At 49.4% G+C, this 18,789-nt stretch overlaps 1 protein-coding gene across 1 annotated transcript in view; it reads right to left on the minus strand.

Moving 5' to 3' along the window:
• The window catches only part of LOC144723718 (homeobox protein otx5-A-like), a 33,300-nt gene that overhangs the window by 11,274 nt on the left and 3,237 nt on the right, over positions 1–18,789 (minus strand). Inside the window, exon 2 of the mRNA XM_078602658.1 lies at positions 12,171–12,403. Within this exon, the coding sequence (XP_078458784.1) occupies positions 12,171–12,270 (100 nt within the window). The 5' untranslated portion in view covers positions 12,271–12,403. The remainder of the gene's footprint in view (positions 1–12,170; positions 12,404–18,789) is intronic.

An 18,789-nucleotide genomic window follows, 5' to 3' on the forward strand; every position in this document is an offset into this window, starting at 1 on the left:
CCATTAGGGACACTAAGACTACAGACACGTGACGTTAATCGATATTGTGGACTGAATCGGTGATGTGTTTTAACATTTGTTTTGTAGAAAAACCATTACAATAAAAAGACGCGTTTTCGTTTAAAACATTTAGCAACCCTTACCATAGAACTATAATCGTATATAACTATAATTGTACTTGTCCATTGCATCCAACTCCCGAAGCCGTGGATCGTCACTTGGTCATCATTGGGCTTGAGCCGGGAATCAAACTCGGGTCGCCGGGTTCGTAGTGCGGCACAGAGCTGCGGTGGCGAGATGTTTACTACCTCGCCTGGTATACAGGAGGTCGTCGATCCGATGCCAACCCTAATGTCTGTATATTTGGAGTCTGTGTGTCTCTGTTCCCGTGGTCGTATTTGTCTTCGGGTCCTCCGGATTTCCCCTCCACATTTAGAATCAACATCACGCGTTTAGAGAGTATCTGTCTGCTGTAAATGTCCACGTGATAAGCCACTTCGTTGAGCTGTCATTGGTGATAGCCAGTGGGCTTTACCTGGTGATTTTTTTTTTTACAAAAAAACGAGTTTAAATAGTAACAGTGCTAAGGTAACGCACGTTACGCCTGCCTAGAAGCCCGGACACTTTCGCTTGCCCTGCGCTCTTGACGACGATGTCCGTGTCTGCAGTACAACAGCCTCATTGACACTGATGGCTGGACGGGAGCCGCGCGAGTCGGGCCGCACGCGAATCGAATTGAGAGCCACGCGGACTCCGTGTGAACCCGACAGCGCCGGTAATTGATTATAATTAATTGTTATATCCGAGCCGACCATAAATAATTATCACCGCGTTTCACGATTAGAGGCACGATAAATGACTTCCACTTAATTCCAATAAAATATGTATCTTTGATGGAATTCAAAGCGCGCCCAATGCATTCATTAACGGACGAAAGAGATGCCGATTAAAGACTGGGGGGCTGGAAGGGGGGGGGCTTGCCCATCTTTCTTGCGGCTTTTGCGTCGCACTCCACCGGAGGCAATTTACTCGGTTCACTGATGACGGAGCTCCTCGTATATTTTGTCGGTGCTTAGCATTGAAGGCAAATCGATGTAGAACGTCAGGCTGAGCTTACACTGTTGAGTACAAACCAATCAAACTCCGGCTTGTAATTTTGGGGAACGAAATTTTAAGGTTTATTTTTTTATTTTATAATTTTTAAAAAACGTATATTTGTTGCACAATTCAGCTTTCTACCGCTTATAGAATAAATGATCTATTTCGCTCCAGTAACTCGTGCGTGTGTGCACAGCAATGTGTATTTGTAGGGGGGTGTAATTAACGGAGGGATGTACACGTTCATGTATAATTCGGCCAATCGATTTTCCAAACACGTTTAAAAAATACAATTGTAACCCGAGTGAGTTTAATCTGTAAACTGTGTATTATTCTCTCCACTTCAGCACTTTAACCAAAAGAATCGTAATAATTGAACTCGGCTGTCATGAAGATTATTTTTCGATTTAAAGCTTTCGTGACTGCAGGGATTCATCTTCTTGGTTCTTTCGGTAAAGTCACGTAGAAGGGAAGTAATAAAATAATAAAAATAAAACATAATAAAACAAGATTATTTTGCTATTTGCATTCAAAAAGGACGCGATTTTATCGGCTACTTAGGGCTCAGAATCGGCACACACAGAGCTCGCGAGCGGGTGGTGCGTCTCGGTCAGTCAACCCATAACACCCCGGGTCTGTCCCGCGACCTCCTGCCAGCATAGAAAGCCTTCGGCACTCGACGTGATAGCCTCACCGTGCACCTATCCTGGCACCAAACGCTGTTGTGAAGTCGCTGCCACTCAGCGTCGAATGGCGGCTATTGTTGCGGTTGCATGGCAGCAAAGTTGAGATGATCACGGTTTAGCGAGATGCCTTCATCCAGCAGCGGATTGATCATGGCTGGTGATGATGATGATGATGATACACGCTCTGATGTACAGAATAAGGATTCTGCACACGATCTCAGCTGTCCTTGTCAAACTAATATTGCCTCCAGTGGTGCATCGCTACAGTTGAATGAAGTCGTGTTGCGCTGTGTAGATGTGTACGGCTCTCTCGGCTCACGTCCTCACTGTAACATTATACGACTGTTTACTTCGCTATAATTTAACTCGCAGTGAGTTTTAATTTTGGTGGCTTTTTCTGCTCGAATAATTGCTGATTTCATTGCGATAACGCGATTTGGGAAATCAGTCACGCCGATTATATACAGCATTGAATCTACATACATATATATATAAACACACACACACTCAAGATTAGCGCACACACACATATATATAAGCATCATAAACGTTTCTCGCCCCCACACACACACGCACAAAACAAGCATTCAAGAAGCAGTGATAATGGCACAGAGAGACACACACGAATCCACGCGTGTCTAAGTGAAGTGGAACTCGTCCGTACTTGGAACTAGACATCCAGGAGACGCACGGTTGTGATGCAAGTTTGAGTAACCTCCAATGCAGCAACATCGAGACGTCATCCCGTGAATTCTCCGTGCCACTGCGTGATTCACTCTGCGTGCCACTGCGTGATTCACTATCTGTGCCACTGCGTGATTCACTATCTGTGCCACTGCGTGATTCAATATCCGTGCCACTGCGCGATTCACTATCTGTACCACTGCGTGATTCACTAAATGTACCACTGCGTGATTCACTATCCGTGCCACTGAGTGATTCACCCTCAGTGCCACTGCGTGATTCACTCTCCGTGTCACTACGTGAGTCACTCTCCGTGTCACTGAGTAATTCACCCTCCGTGCCACTGCGTGATTCACTCTCCATGCCACTGCGTGATTCACTCTCCGTGCCACTGCGTGATTCACTCGCCGTGCCACTGCGTGATTCACCCTCCATGCCACTGCGTGATTCACCCTCCATGCCACTGCGTGATTCACTCTCCGTGCCACTGCGTGATTCACCCTCCGTGCCACTGCGTGATTCACCCTCCGTGCCACTGAGTAATTCACTCTCCGCGCCACTGCGTGATTCACTCTCCGCGCTCTCTGGCCACTCGAGTGGCAGTCCACGGCGACACTCACTAGAGAGGAGAGTGAGGAGAGAGATGAGAGAGAGGAGAGTGTTTCTCACGCCGCCCCGTGACTCATACCAATCAGCCTCTGCGTCGTCAATTGTTAGTGGCCCGAATGGCGATTGTTATTTTATCGTGGAATTTGTACAACCTCATGAAAACTATAGACTCGACTTATGCGTGCATCCAATCTCAGCTCGCTAACCCGTCGACAACGTGGAGAATTCACATCACTCCTTCACGGATTCATCTTTGCAATGCGTTCACAAACGTCACGCGCACCGCGGCTTCACGCCCTCTCTCTATCGATCAGCGCACGCTACGGGGCTGAACTGCACTCCCTCTGCAAATGCGAAGTGTAGCCGGGGTGGGATTCGAACTGGGAAGTTTTGTTTCTCGCAGGTCCCGATGGGAAGGCAGTCGCCCTCTGTGCTCGCGACGACGCAATTGCGCTTACGTAACCCAACTGTGGTTGCGTGGCGATGCCAGCGAGTGTGATTCATCAGCGCATACCACCAATCCCCACCACGTACCCGCAATCCACGTGTACACAGAGACAAAGATCACCCGCATAGCCTTAACAGACTGGTGGGGCAAGTTCCGTTAGCGAGCACGTGAATTCTTGCACGACACACGAAGGAGGGAGGTGGATGCCAGCAACACGCCCGGCCGTCTTTGTCTCCCCAGTGGCGATGTTTACACATCGCACCGGGTACTCATTTGAGGCCGAGTCGACCTAGGGGAGGCCCAGGACCAGCTCAGATAATCGTCACGGGTGTTGGCCGTGTCGCCGAGTTCTTAGCGCAGGGCTCTAAACGCTCCCCGCATACATAACACGAAGATGTACAAAGACAAAGATCCCCCGTGCAGCCTTTAACAGACCGTTGGGGCAAGTGCTATGAAGATCGGAACGGCGCACCGAGGATGATGGACAGTGTTGCCAGCACCATGCCCGACCGCGTCTGTGTTCACAGCGGTGATGTTTATTATGCACCGACCTCATTCGAGGTTAAATCGACCTCGGGGAGGCTCAGGACAGCTTCAGAGAGTTATGCATCGCTCATGTTGGCCGTGAGCGGTAATGGAACTCGGGTTGCTGGGTTCGTCGCGCAAACCACTGCGCCACCGCTCCGCACACGCGTGCTAGGCAAGCGCAAAGTCACACACACACACGCGTTGCATCGTGCACTTTCAGATGCACTTCTGCGGCCGTCTGGAACGCTCTTCCTTCCGATGTTAGGAACCCACTGGAGCGATGCACTTTTAAATCATCTCGATTAAAAACTAATTTCTTTAGAACTGCTTTTTGTGTTTAGTTTGACGGTCCCGGCACCTCCGATTAGGACGGTTGGTTAGCTACGGTGAGAAAAATGTTCTGCATCCATGTAACACACAAATATACATAGGTGTATACACACGTACACATATGCATAAATGTAACAATATAATGTTTTAAACTTACAGGCTACGCGCGCACGCGCACCGACCAACACTTAGAGACGTAACATACACGCACACTCACACAGGGAGGCATACTCAAATACACACTCACAAAGCATCCGTACACATACACACTTACACATGTACACATTCGCACGAGTGAACAAACACAAGTACAAAGACAAAGATCCCCCGTATGTCCTCAACAGAAGTTTGGGGCAAGTGCTGTTAGCGAGCACCTATGGTGGCCGAAACGGCACACGAGGGGGTGGGTGGCCAACACCACGCCCGGCCGCCTTTGTCTCCCCAGTGGCGATGTTTACACACCTGCACCAGGTACTCATTTGAGGCTGAGTCGACCTAGGTGAGGCCCAGTACCGGTTCAGATAATCGTCACCGTTGGCCGTGAGCGGGAATCGAACTCAGGTCACCGAGTGCGTAGACGCTGCACTACCGCTCCTCACTACACAGGCTCGCACTTACACACACACAGGCTCGCACTTACACACACCCCGGTTCGTACGCGTCCCTCTCAGCGTAAGCGATGAATGGTGCATTGCACGCGGAGGCGAGTCGTGATTGGCTGAGGAGGTGATGATGGCTTCTCCAGCATCACGGAGACGAACGTAACAACAACAATAGTCAAATAATTAACAAAAAATAAACTCAGTTTTTGAAAGATCCGAGGCTGGGCACGGGAGAGCCACATTTTAACGAGACCACAAACAACACAACACGCACGACGTAGCACCAATACACACGCATACAAAGACCTGGTCGCGTTACATGAAGACCAACATGAACACAGCATCTAAAGATAGAGGAGCTCACGCCAAGTGGGAAGTTGTGATGGTGTTTGAGTCGACACAGAATGACACACACAGCCGTCTCCATGGAGAGTGGGTCTCGCGTGCCGGAACCAGAGAGTGTGCAGTGTGTGTGTGTCACGAGTGTTCTCTGTGTATGTGTGTGTCACGAGTGTTCTCTGTGTATGTGTGTGTCAATAGTGTTCTGTGTGTGTGTATCACGAGTGTGTGTGTCACTAGTGTTCTCTGTGTGTGTGTCACGAGTGTTCTCTGTGTATGTGTGCGTCAATAGTGTTCTGTGTGTGTGTGTATCACGAGTGTGTGTGTGTGTCATTAGTGTTCTGTGTGTGTGTGTCACGAGTGTTGTGTGTGTGTGTGTCACGAGTGTTCTCTGTGTATGTGTGTGTCAATAGTGTTCTGTGTGTGTGTGTGTATATCACGAGTGTGTGTGTGTGTCACTAGTGTTCTCTGTGTGTGTGTCATTAGTGTTCTGTGTGTGTGTGTCACGAGTGTTCTCTGTGTATGTGTGTGTCAATAGTGTTCTGTGTGTGTGTGTGTATCACGAGTGTGTGTGTCACTAGTGTTCTCTGCGTGTGTGTCACGAGTGTTCTCTGTGTATGTGTGTGTCACGAGTGTTCTCTGTGTATGTGTGTGTCACGAGTGTTCTCTGTGTATGTGTGTGTCAATAGTGTTCTGTGTGTGTGTCACGAGTGTTGTGTGTGTGTGTGTCACGAGTGTTCTCTGTGTATGTGTGTGTCAATAGTGTTCTGTGTGTGTGTCACTAGTGTTCTCTGTGTGTGTGTCACGAGTGTTCTCTGTGTATGTGTGTGTCAATAGTGTTCTGTGTGTGTGTGTATCACGAGTGTGTGTGTGTCACTAGTGTTCTCTGTGTGTGTGTCACGAGTGTTGTGTGTGTGTGTGTCACGAGTGCTCTCTGTGCATGTGTGTGTCAATAGTGTTCTGTGTGTGTGTGTATCACGAGTGTTTTGTGTGTGTCACGAGTGTTCTGTGTGTGTGTATCATTAGTGTTGTGTTGTGTGTGTGTCACTTGTGTTGTGTGTGTGTCACTAGTGTTGTGTGTGTGTCACTAGTGTTGTGTGAGTGTCACTAGTGTTGTGTGTGTGTCACTAGTGTTCTGTGTGTGTGTGTCACGAGTGTTCTGTGTGTGTGTATCATTAGTGTTGTGTTGTGTGTGTGTCACTTGTGTTGTGTGTGTGTCACTAGTGTTGTGTGTGTGTCACTAGTGTTCTGTGTGTGTATCACGAGTGTTGTGTGTGTGTCACTAGTGTTCTGTGTGTGTGTGTCACTAGTGTTGTGTGTGTGTGTGTGTCATTAGTGTTCTGTGTGTGTATCACTAGTGTTGTATGTGTGTCATTAGTGGTCTGTGTGTGTGTCACTAGTGTTGTATGTGTGTCATTAGTGGTCTGTGTGTGTGTCACTAGTGTTGTGTGTGTGTCATTAGTGTTCTGTGTGTGTGTCACTAGTGTTGTATGTGTGTCATTAGTGGTCTGTGTGTGTGTCACTAGTGTTGTGTGTGTGTCATTAGTGGTCTGTGTGTGTGTCACTAGTGTTGTGTGTGTGTGTCATTAGTGTTCTGTGTGTGTGTGTATCACGAGTGTTGTGTGTGTGTCACTAGTGTTCTGTGTGTGTGTCACTAGTGTTGTGTGTGTGTGTGTGTCATTAGTGTTCTGTGTGTGTGTCACTAGTGTTGTGTGTGTGTGTCACTAGTGTTGTGTGTGTGTGTGTGTCATTAGTGTTCTGTGTGTGTATCACGAGTGTTGTGTGTGTGTCACTAGTGTTGTGTGTGTGTCACTAGTGTTCTGTGTGTGTGTGTCACTAGTGTTCTGTGTGTGTGTCACTAGTATTGTGTGTGTGTGTGTCACTAGTGTTCTGTGTGTGTGTGTCACTAGTGTTCTGTGTGTGTGTCACTAGTGTTGTGTGTGTGTGTGTCACTAGTGTTGTGTGTGTGTGTGTCACTAGTGTTCTGTGTGTGTGTCACTAGTGTTCTGTGTGTGTGTCACTAGTGTTCTGTGTGTGTGTCACTAGTGTTCTGTGTGTGTGTCACTAGTGTTCTGTGTGTGTGTCACTAGTGTTCTGTGTGTGTGTCACTAGTGTTCTGTGTGTGTGTGTCACTAGTGTTCTGTGTGTGTGTGTCACTAGTATTGTGTGTGTGTGTGTCACTAGTGTTCTGTGTGTGTGTGTGTCACTAGTGTTCTGTGTGTGTGTGTCACTAGTGTTCTGTGTGTGTGTGTGTCACTAGTGTTCTGTGTGTGTGTCACTAGTATTGTGTGTGTGTGTGTCACTAGTGTTCTGTGTGTGTGTGTCACTAGTGTTCTGTGTGTGTGTCACTAGTATTGTGTGTGTGTGTGTCACTAGTATTGTGTGTGTGTGTGTCACTAGTGTTCTGTGTGTGTGTGTCATTAGTGTTCTGTGTGTGTGTCACTAGTGTTCTGTGTGTGTGTGTCACTAGTATTGTGTGTGTGTGTCACTAGTGTTCTGTGTGTGTGTGTCACTAGTGTTGTGTGTGTGTCACTAGTGTTCTGTGTGTGTGTGTCACTAGTATTGTGTGTGTGTGTCATTAGTGTTCTGTGTGTGTGTCACTAGTGTTCTGTGTGTGTGTCACTAGTGTACTGTGTATTGTTACAAGTGTTCTGTGTGTGTGTCACTAGTGTTCTGTGTGTGTGTCATTAGTGTTCTGTGTGTGTGTCACTAGTGTTCTGTGTGTGTGTCATTAGTGTTCTGTGTGTGTGTCACGAGTGTACTGTGTATTGTTACAAGTGTTCTGTGTGTGTGCTGTATTTCTCACCGCATGCATATATGTCAAGGCCCCTTATTTCCGAAGTGTGTATACCAATATGTATATACACCATGCGTAGTATGTATATACGTGGCCTATTTTGTGCATATATGAGTGGCATATGTAGGTGCCCACGTGTCTAAGTAAATGTGCGTGGATCTCTCTCTCCTTTCTCAAATAGAGCGGCGATCGGGGAATTCTTTTCCATCTCAGCCCTGTCCGCGACATCGACTCAACAACTTTGCATCAGATCCTCCTCCTCCTCCCCAGTTGCATCCGACCCTTCGCATTGCTCACGGGACTCACAATTCGCCCACTTCGCCCGCTGTTTGTGGTGTCTGTAATTGCCACAGTCAGAACACAGTCTGCGTCCCGTGTTCTCAAGACGTCTGTCTGTGTGTCTGTGTGGGAAGCTGTCGTGCAACAACGGTGAGCGCGCTGCGCTACGAACCCGGCGACACGGGTTCGATTCATCGCTCACGGCCAACACCGGTGGCGATTGTCTGAACCGGCCCTGGGCCTCCTCTAGGTCGACTCGAGCTCAAATGAGTACCTGGGGCGGGGCGGTAAACACCGCCACTGGGGAGACAAAGGCGGCCGGGCGTGGTGTTGGCGTGCCGTGCCGGCCTACATAGGTGCTCGCTAATAGCACTTGCCCCAACAGTCTGTTATAGGCTATACGGGGTATCTTTACATTTGTATATTTCGCGGTATATAAATATGTGTGTACGGAGCATTGATCAAGTATGTGATTCGCATTGACGTGTTCACACATACACATGCATTGTTTTGTAAGCATACGTGCAATATACATGTGCTCGTTTAAGGTTGAGTCGACCTAATGGAGTCCGTGGACCGGTTCAGACATCACTCAGGTCGCCGCGGGCACATCACCGTGTATGGAATCACGTACGAATACAACACGCACGCGTACGTATGCAACGCGCCGTGTGCATAAGAAGCGTGTGCCTCCCCTAGGTCGACTCAGCCTCAAATGAGTATCTGGTGCGGTGTGTAAACATCGCCACTGGGGAGACAAAGGCGGTCAGGCGTGGTTCTGGCCACCCACCCCCTCGTGTACCGTTGCGGCCTTCATAGGTGCTCGCTAACAGCACTTGTCCCTACAGTCTGTTAAGGTTATATGGGGGATCTTTGTCGTGTGTGTGTGTGTGTCCACATGTTTGTAAGAACACGCTGAGTGTGTGTGGGCGCGTGGGGAGCGGTGGTGCAGCGGGTAGCGCTCTGCGTTACGAACCCAGACAGCCCAGTTCGATTCCCGCTCCTGGTCATCCTCTAAGTCGACACCAGCCTCAAATGGTGGTGATGGTGGTGATGATGGTGGTGATGATGGTGATGATGTGTTTCAACGTCGTCTGGAGAATCGAAGGCGGCCGGGCGTGGTACTGGCCACCCACCCGGTCGTGTGCCGTGCCAGCTTTCCATTTCGGATGTATATAGCGCCAGCACTTGCCCCAAATGTCTATTAAGACTACACGAGGGGTCTTTGTCTTTGTATATACAGTACTGGTAGCTGCAGTGGGTATGCTTCATGCTCCATAGCGACTGCAGCGTCACTCGCGTGCGCGCTGTTCATCTTGGAGCGTGTGTGTGTGTTTGTGTACGAGGATATGGTGCGCGCATTGAATTATGTATATGTGCGAAGGGGATCTCCATGTATATATGTACTAAAATATTTTATAATACAAAAAAAAAGTAGGAAACGAGTTGTGAATGTACGTGGTTTGGATAAGTTAATGCAATATGTTTTCAGGGTACTTTACACACGTACGTATCATAAACGGTGTTATCTACATATCCATGAAATAATGTGTGTGTATATAACGTAAATGTGTAGTATTTATTCCAATGTTTTGTACCTCTTTTAATCAACAAAGTCGTTCTCCAGTGCACAAAGAAGCATGGAGTGGTGCATTCTTAGAATGACAGAGACGGGGGGGGGGGGCACGTGGAGTAGAGACGGGGGGGGGGGGGGCACGTGGATGAACACGTGGAGTAGAGACGGGGGGGGGGGGCACGTGGATGAACACGTGGAATAGAGGATAAAAGCGCGTTCAAGACGTCATTCACAATGCAGAGAGATGCGAGTGGGCTTGGGGGTCAGACCGCCTTTGTCTCCCTAGTGTCAATGGTGGCCAGTGGTCAAGAATAATAACGGAGTGGCAAACAAGGACTAGAACGCACTCAAGGGAGTCGGACCTCCGAGGAGATGGAGCGATAGAATCAGCTCGTGTGCGGGTTGTATCGGTGGATCATTAATGACATCGCGAGGGATGGCGGCGGCTTGGGGAGAGGACCTCATCCAGCAGTGGATCCGGTCATGGCTGATAACACTGGTCAACAACAACAACAAAAACTTTTTTTCTGGCCTGGACTTTTGCAGCTGTTTAGACTAATTTCAGGGTGCTGATTCCAAATCTGACCTCAGATTTGCTCTATCACATCTCATTTTTATGCTATCGGCATACCCCATTTTCATTGATTTTACCCGAAATTAACTGTGTCACTTATGATTGCAAGTTGTTGCGAGTCAGGGACTGCTTTAGTGTTAAAATATGGTGCTGTATTTTTAGGATAGTGTGTTTATAATATCATTTTATGTAGATATCCACATTTATTTAATATTTTTCTTCTGCAGTTTTTATTGAAAAGGCAATATTTGATATCTCAAAAACCTGATGTGATAGACAAAAACTGATGCCAGATTTGGAATCAGCACCCCAAAATTACATTAATACCGTTGGAATACCTTATGCCAGAAAAAGTGTGTTGACCAGTGTATAATATACGCGATGCGCTACGAACCCGGCGCACGGCTCCCTGCCCCTGATGTCCGTTCACCAACCCATAGTAACCAGCGTGGTGAAGTATGGCCCACTAAACCCTGATGACCAACACGGTTATGCGGGAGGCCTTCATCCAGCAGTGGATCGATATTGATTTGGCTACAAAGGTTATATGTGTAGCAATATATACATAACATACGTAGTGTGTTTACGCACTGTGTATATATATGTGTATTCTGACATACGCGTGCATGTTTGACGTTTCTGTGCAAACGCTGTGAACGTGTGATGCTTCTCTTACGAAGTACACGCGCAGCTCCACCAATCACACGTGGCGCTACGAGCCCTGTCTCCCATCATAATCATCATCATTCTCATCATCATAATCATCATAATCAGCCACCAGGCACCAGAGCCCCGCGTCCTGCATGCCCAGATCCTACATCATCATCATCATCATCATCGTGAGCGGTGATCTATCCACTGCTGGTGCAGGCTTCCCCAAGCCGTCGGCACCTGCCTGCCGCTCCGTTGTTGGTCTCCACCATCGCCACCGTTCTGCCCAAGCCCCACTCGCTTCTCTTCAGCACTTTGGGGTGATGTCGTAAACTTGCGCAACCTCTATCTCTCTCTCTAACCCACGTGTTCCTCTCTCTCTGCCTCGCTCGCCTGTGTCAATTCCAAGCGCGCGTCTCTCCACGCGCGTATCACTCTCATCACGGCCTATCCACTAGTGGACGAAGATCTATGGAAAGTTGTAAACCTGCCCGACAATAACAACAACAACACGCGTGCCATAGGAGGTTCTAATGGTGTAAATGCTTACCCCGAGCTCTCATACTCTGATGGTGCATTGTCTTTGAGTTGTGCGCCTTTTGGCGTCATCTAGTCCAACACCATGTGAGACTAGGCTCTAAGAAAAGCTGTCTCGGGTGTGGACCAATCAATTTCAAGGACGGTGCATACATTATCAGAGTTATGTTTTTTGTTTGCATTCCGACCGCAGGTATTGTGGTCAATGCAAACATGACTCCTCGTAAAAAAGGTGTCAGTTTTGTTGCCAGATAAAAGGGTAAAAAACCAATTATCATATTTTGCTACTGGAAAAAGAGGTTCCAATGGAACACGCGTGCCATCTCTAGGAGCGTTCAGACCCACCACCCCCATCAACGGGTTAAATAAAACCGAACCACTCGTCCCCGAAGGAGTCGCAACAACTCCACATCGGACTCGACGCTCTCTTACCGGGGTAGGCGACGGCCGGATGGTGGAGGAGCTCCATGCCCGGAGCGCCCAGACCCAGGCCGTTCATGGCGTAGGGAGACTGCTTGAGATACGACATCATGCCTGGGACGCCTCGCTCGAGCTGCTTGGGGGGGTGGGGGAGGCGGGGTGGGGGTAGCTTCTGGACGAGGGGAACGAGGAGTGGCGGTGATGCCCGAGGAGCGAGTCGCAGGTTCGCTCCCGTGGTCAGCCTCCTGCGCAATCGGTGGGGTCAGGGGAGGTCGGGAGCGAGAAGGGGGTTAGTGGTGGTCAGCTGGGAGCGGTGGTGCAGTGGTTAGCGCACTGCGCTACGGGCCCGGCGAAACCGGGTTAGATTCCCGCTCACGGCCACCACAAGTGACGATTATTTGAATCGGTTCTGGGCCTTCCCCTAGGTCGGTGTGTAAACATTACCACTAGGGAGACAAAGGCGGCCGCGCGTGGTGCTGGCCTCCCTCCGGCTCTTGTGCCGTGCCGACTTTCGTAGGTGCTACTCGCTAACAGCACTTGCCCCAACAGTCTGTTAAGGCTACACGGGGGGTCTTTGTCTTTGTTTGGTGGTCAGGAGCGAGCGAGATGACTCCCCATCTCTCTCGCCCCCACAGAGTACAGTCATCACAATTACGGAACTGTTAATTAGTTAATTGATATTCACGATGAAATTGTTTTTAACCTCTCGACATTCGTCAATTACTCTGCCCAGAAGTTGAACTATAACTGGCGAGGTTTCTGGAGTTCTTGTGCACGTGTGTGCCTATTTGTATTATTTTACGGCCGCGTGTTATTTGTGCACCACAGCCAACGCAGCATCACAGACATCTCGCCTTGTAACAGACCAATGGAGCGTTCTGACGTTTGTCCAGCAAATTACCCTCGATAAAGTTCATTCAAACATACTTCAAATAGGCTGTGCGCGCGCGCGCTCGCTCGCGTATGTGTCCACCGGTTGTGCGACGACAACGGAAATGTTTTTCGGTAATAATCACGATGACAACAACAACAACAACAAAAAGTGTCACTCTCTAGAGAGAGTCACTGGCACACGCGCCCACGTTGCGATCCGGTCGCGATCGCACGAATCACACCGCGGTGACGTCACGGCGTTCATGCGTTAAAGTGAACGCGTTGTTAAAGTGAACGCGTTAAAGTGAACGCGTTAAAGTGAACGCGTCGTTAAAGTGAACGCGTTAAAGTGGACGCGTTGTTAAAGTGAACGCGTTGTTAAAGTGAACGCGTTGTTAAAGTGAACGCGTTGTTAAAGTGAACGCGTTGTTAAAGTGAACGCGTTAAAGTGAACGCGTTGTTAAAGTGAACGCGTTGTTAAAGTGAACGCGTTGTTAAAGTGAACGCGTTAAAGTGAACGCGTTGTTAAAGTGAACGCGTTGTCAAAGTGAACGCGTTGTTAAAGTGAACGCGTTGTCAAAGTGAACGCGTTAAAGTGAACGCGTTGTTAAAGTGAACGCGTTGTTAAAGTGAACGCGTTGTTAAAGTGAACGCGTTAAAGTGAACGCGTTGTCAAAGTGAACGCGCTGTCAAAGTGAACGCGTTGTCAAAGTGAACGCGTTGTTAAAGTGAACGCGTTGTTAAAGTGAACGCGTTGTTAAAGTGAACGCGTTGTCAAAGTGAACGCGTTGTCAAAGTGAACGCGTTGTCAAAGTGAACGCGAAGGTCGATCGCTTTCTCTCGAGGCTCGCACGCGGACCGCCCTCGGTGTGTCTCTACAAGACAAACAGTTGATAATTAGGGGGGGGGGGGTGATCGAGTAATTTAGGCATTCCTGTAATTGATTAACTTAATCATCCGCAGTCGGGAGCCTCGCACAAGTTGCGGGCACTTCCAAGTCCGCTTACGATCGGACGTGGCTGAGACGGGTTGCCTATTCATCATCATCATCAGCAGCAGCAGGAGCCATGGTCAATCCACTGCTGGATGAAAGCCTCCCAAAGCCACCCGATGATGGAATAATCCACGTAGCGCCCGCCTGCGCAACAACTGGTTTCATCGCTCCATCTCCACGCATCACGAGGTTCCTTGGCCGTCCGCTCGGTTATCACGATTGGATGAATGTGCGTGTGTGTAAGTATGCGGTGGTGTAGCGGTTAGCGTGCTGCGCTACGAACCCGGCGGACCGAGTGCGATTCCCGCTCACGGCCATCGCCAGTGACGATTATCCGAACCCGTCCTGGGCCTCCCCTAGGTCGATTCAGCCTCAAATGAGTACCCGGTGCGGTGTGTAAACATCGCAGCTGGGGAGACAAAGGCGGCCGGGCGTTGGTTGTTGGTCACCTACCCCCTCGTGTGCCGTGCCGGCCTTCATAGGAGCTCGCTAACAGCACTTGCCCCAACAGTCCGTGAAGGCTGCACGACGGATCTCGTGTCTCTGCTACATCTCTGTTGTGTTTGTTTGTTTGTGTCGCCGGCTCGGCTGGCCGTGGCTCTCCGAAGCGGCGCTCATCAATAATGCACGCGACAGGGCGACGACTCGAGGTTACACTCGAAGGGCCTTGATCGTGGCGACCTTTAGCGCGATTGATGTCGTGCCGCTGTCCGGCAGCCGTCGAGGCGCGCGCCGCGGCCACACGCGCTCGTACCGCCGACTGCCACCACCACCACCACCGCTACCACCACCACCACCACCGCCACCACCACCGCAACCACCACCACCACCAACGGCGCTGCCACCACCAACTTGGGGCGCTGCGGTGTCTAGGAGATGTTAACTGCCTCGCCTGGTCTACAGGAGGTCGTGGGTTCGATCCCGACCATGAGGCCTGCTGCTGTATATTTGGAGTTTGCGTGTGTGTCTCTCTCTCTGCCCGTGTCCGCGTGAATCTTTCTCCGGATCCCCCGGTGTTTCACTCCACCACAGTTTAGAAACACGCGTTTAGTGTGTTTGGCTGCTCGAGACGACCACCTGATAGCCAACTTCGCCGAGCTATCATTGGTGATCGCGAGGTTGCTTCTGAAAAAAATTGCTAAAGAGCTCAGCGGGCCTTACCTGCTAAAATAATAAAAACTAGTCTTAGAGTACTCCTAGGTTTTTTCGGTAAAGTCACGTAGGTAAAAAATTAAATTAAAATTAATAAAAGTAATAATAGAAATAAAATAAAATAATACATCACGACGTTTCGGAGGCAACACAAGTCTCCGTCATCAGGTGGGACCCTCACAGCTAAATTTACTGTATCTTTTATTTTATTTCTATTATTACTTTTATACAATTTTAATTTAATTTTTTACCTACGTGACTTTACCGAAAAAACCTAAGAGTATGAATCCTTGCAGTCACGAAAGCTTCAAATCTAGAATTAGTCTTAGAGTGTTTAACGTCCGTGGTTGCACATGCTTAGCGCTAAGCACCCGCGCGCGTGTCCGACCCCAATGATTCAACCATTGATGCATATTCGTTGTACTGTACAGACAGGGCTTCGTTTCAGCCAGAACGGCCCGGCACATCCATCGCGCCTTATTTGATCCTCATGATTCTGCGGTGTGTTCATGAGATTGTAGCAATATAGGGTGCAGTAATTTAGGATTCGTATTATTGTTACGACAGATATGCGTATTTTGTATGTATGTTGAACTTCTTTCACACCGCACGTAGCCAACCGTACTTATCGGAGGTGTGGGGGAATGACAACAAATGAAACACAAAAAAGCAGTTCTAAATAAATAGCTTTTAAGTGGTAATGCCTTAGGCCGATAACCCCTTAGTCCAAGCCAGTCGAGTGAGAAATGAAGCCGTGCCCTACTGAGTTTGGTCCAGGATCGTACGGCCGTAATGGTTAACGAGAGATGAATGCGGAGATGCATACGAGTATGTCCTTAGAGGTTTGTGTAATGTAGCGAGTTAGATTACATTTATATTTTAAACGAATTTCATAAATTATGTATGTGACGGTTACAGCCTCCAGGAGTCTCAGGATTCCTCTTCAGGCGAGGCCTGCCCACCAGTTGCCCGCCTCGCGTCCTCCTCTATGTACGGAGCGTGCTGAGAAGCTGCACTATCAACCCCAGACACCGCAGTTCGATTCCCGGCCGCGGCTAACGTCAGCGTGCGAGTTTAAATCGTAGCCGAGTTCCCCCTCTACGTTGCCCCGCCTCCTCCTCCTCCTCCTTCACCACCAACTCGCACTGCACGCTGACCAGCGTGGTGAAGTATGGTCAAACAATCCCCCACGGCCAACACGGTGCGGGGATGCCTTGCGCTGTGAACTTCTATTGGCTGTGGTCACGAGCCGCTATGGACCTCGCTGTGATGGCTGCTCCGTCCTGTTACGGGGCTGTCGCTCACGCAGGGACGGGTTGGTGGTCAAGGCAATGTCCTTTGGTTCTTTCGGTTAAGTCACGTCTAAAGATAAAATAATAAATTAAAATAATATGCTATTATTATAATTTATTATTTTATCTTTAGACGTGACTTAACCGAAAGAAACCAAAGAATAATTCCTGCAGTCACGAAAGCTCCAAAATTAAGGTCAAGGCAATGTCCGCTAGCTCTCTCCATCGTGTAACAACTCAACAACAACAACAATAATAATCATGCTCATAATCACCACCACTGCCATCATTACTACAGTCATTGTAATCGTCTATCCAGCAGGGCCTTGCAGAGTCTGGGTTTCGTATTTTGCGCGGCTATGTCTGTATCGCGTACGTCTATGTGTCCGTGTTGCTACGTCTGCCCTGCTTTATGTATGTGTTTAGAACAAAAACACACTCGTTAAAAAATTTTATCCGCAGTGTTCTTAGCAAGGGACGCAGCTATCGATTCAATAATTATACCATCGAGAGCCCACGAGTGCGCGCTTGCGGTCAGCTCTAACCCCGTACACATGAAACAACGAGCGCAACTTATGAATGCGTAATCACAATGCCCCCACCCCATCATACTTATCACCGCCATCGCCGAGGTACGCGCGGATCTAAAAACGTCAGCTCGGCTACAATCCCTGGGATCTTAGCGCGGGATGAACTCTCGGGGTGCCGTTTGCGTTGCGAGTCAGCGGCACGACAGCGGCGCTCCGCTGTTGCTCGAGGTTCGCGCGCCGTGATCAGCTGGACGGACGGCGCGCTCCGCGAAGTTGTCCATGAAGAGTTCGTGAAGAGTTCGTGAAGAGTTCGTGAAAGCGCGCGACTCTGGTGGTTGGGTTCGGACGAGCGGCCAGGCGAAGCGCGCCGAGTCAACGGAGGGGGGTGGGGGGGGGGAGTTCGGACTCTGGAAATTCGTCAATTGCGGCGCATTTCATGTCTACCCACACCGAGGCATCGTTTCTGCCCGAACGCAAATGGCAACGCGGACTGTATCGCCACACACGCACACACACGCACACACACGCGCACACACGCAAAGAACAAAAATCCCCCGTATAGCCTTAACAGACTGCCGGGACGAGTGATGTCAGCCACACACGCGCACACGCAGGCGCGCGCCTGCAAGTTAGTTTGGCAGCAAAGATTTTGCCACGTTGTTTGGGAGATGTTGAAATGTCGCAAAAGTTGCGGGTGAGCGCAACTGTTCAGCAGCGACGGCACAGATAGCGAGCGAGCGAGCCGTGCGGAAGAGATGAGCCGTCGCCTCGTTGAGCGCGCTGGAGAGAAGGAGGAGGAGGAGGAGGAGGTGGAGGGGGGGTGCGTGTGATATGCGTGGTGTGTGAATCGAGATTTTGCGTCCGCAAATGTTTTTGTTGTGTAAGTCGCGGGCGCTCGGAAACACGCACGCGGGATTAGGCGACACGGGGCGATGCGCGCCACCGTGGCCATGCATGGCTTTAAAGTTAATCAGCAAAGCTTTTGGGAAAAAATCCTAATTTACGAGATATATTAAAATGCTAATTTCTTTGATCGCTGCGATTCTCTGAAGCATTTCTTTTATATGCTGGGGAATTTTTTTTTTATTTCGGGCTGGAGGCGATGGCGTATGGAACGCGCACGTGCGCGTTCCGCGGTGCTGAATGAATGGGGCGCGCGCGTTCGCTCCGAACATGATTAATTATGCCGTCTCTGTGATGAAGAATTGATTTAAATAAATGACTGCTTGATAGTGTAATTAGATAATCCGGGCCGCCTGTGTTTGTTAATTATAAACGAGCTGTGACAAACAGCGCTGCAACTCCTCCGCCCACGCCGAACAGGAGCACGGCGAAGCTCCGAGGATGAAGAAACACCGTGGGCGCGTGCCGCAATACGCGCACAGACACACACACACACAGACACACAGAGACACACACACAGAGACACACACAGAGACACACACACAGACACACACACAGAGACACACACAGACACACACAGACACACACAGAGACACACACACACACAGACACACACACAGACACAGACACACACACACAGACAGACACACAGACACACACACACACACAGACACACACAGACACACACAGAGACACACACACACACAGACACACACACAGACACAGACACACACACACAGACAGACACACAGACACACACACACAGACACACACACATACACACAGAGACACACACAGACACACACAGAGAGACACACACACAGAGAGACACACACACACAGACACACAGACACACACACACAGACACACACACAGACACACACATA

Source organism: Lampetra planeri, chromosome 18, assembly GCF_965212315.1.
Source record: "Lampetra planeri chromosome 18, kcLamPlan1.2.h2, whole genome shotgun sequence".
Lineage (NCBI taxonomy): Eukaryota > Metazoa > Chordata > Hyperoartia > Petromyzontiformes > Petromyzontidae > Lampetra > Lampetra planeri.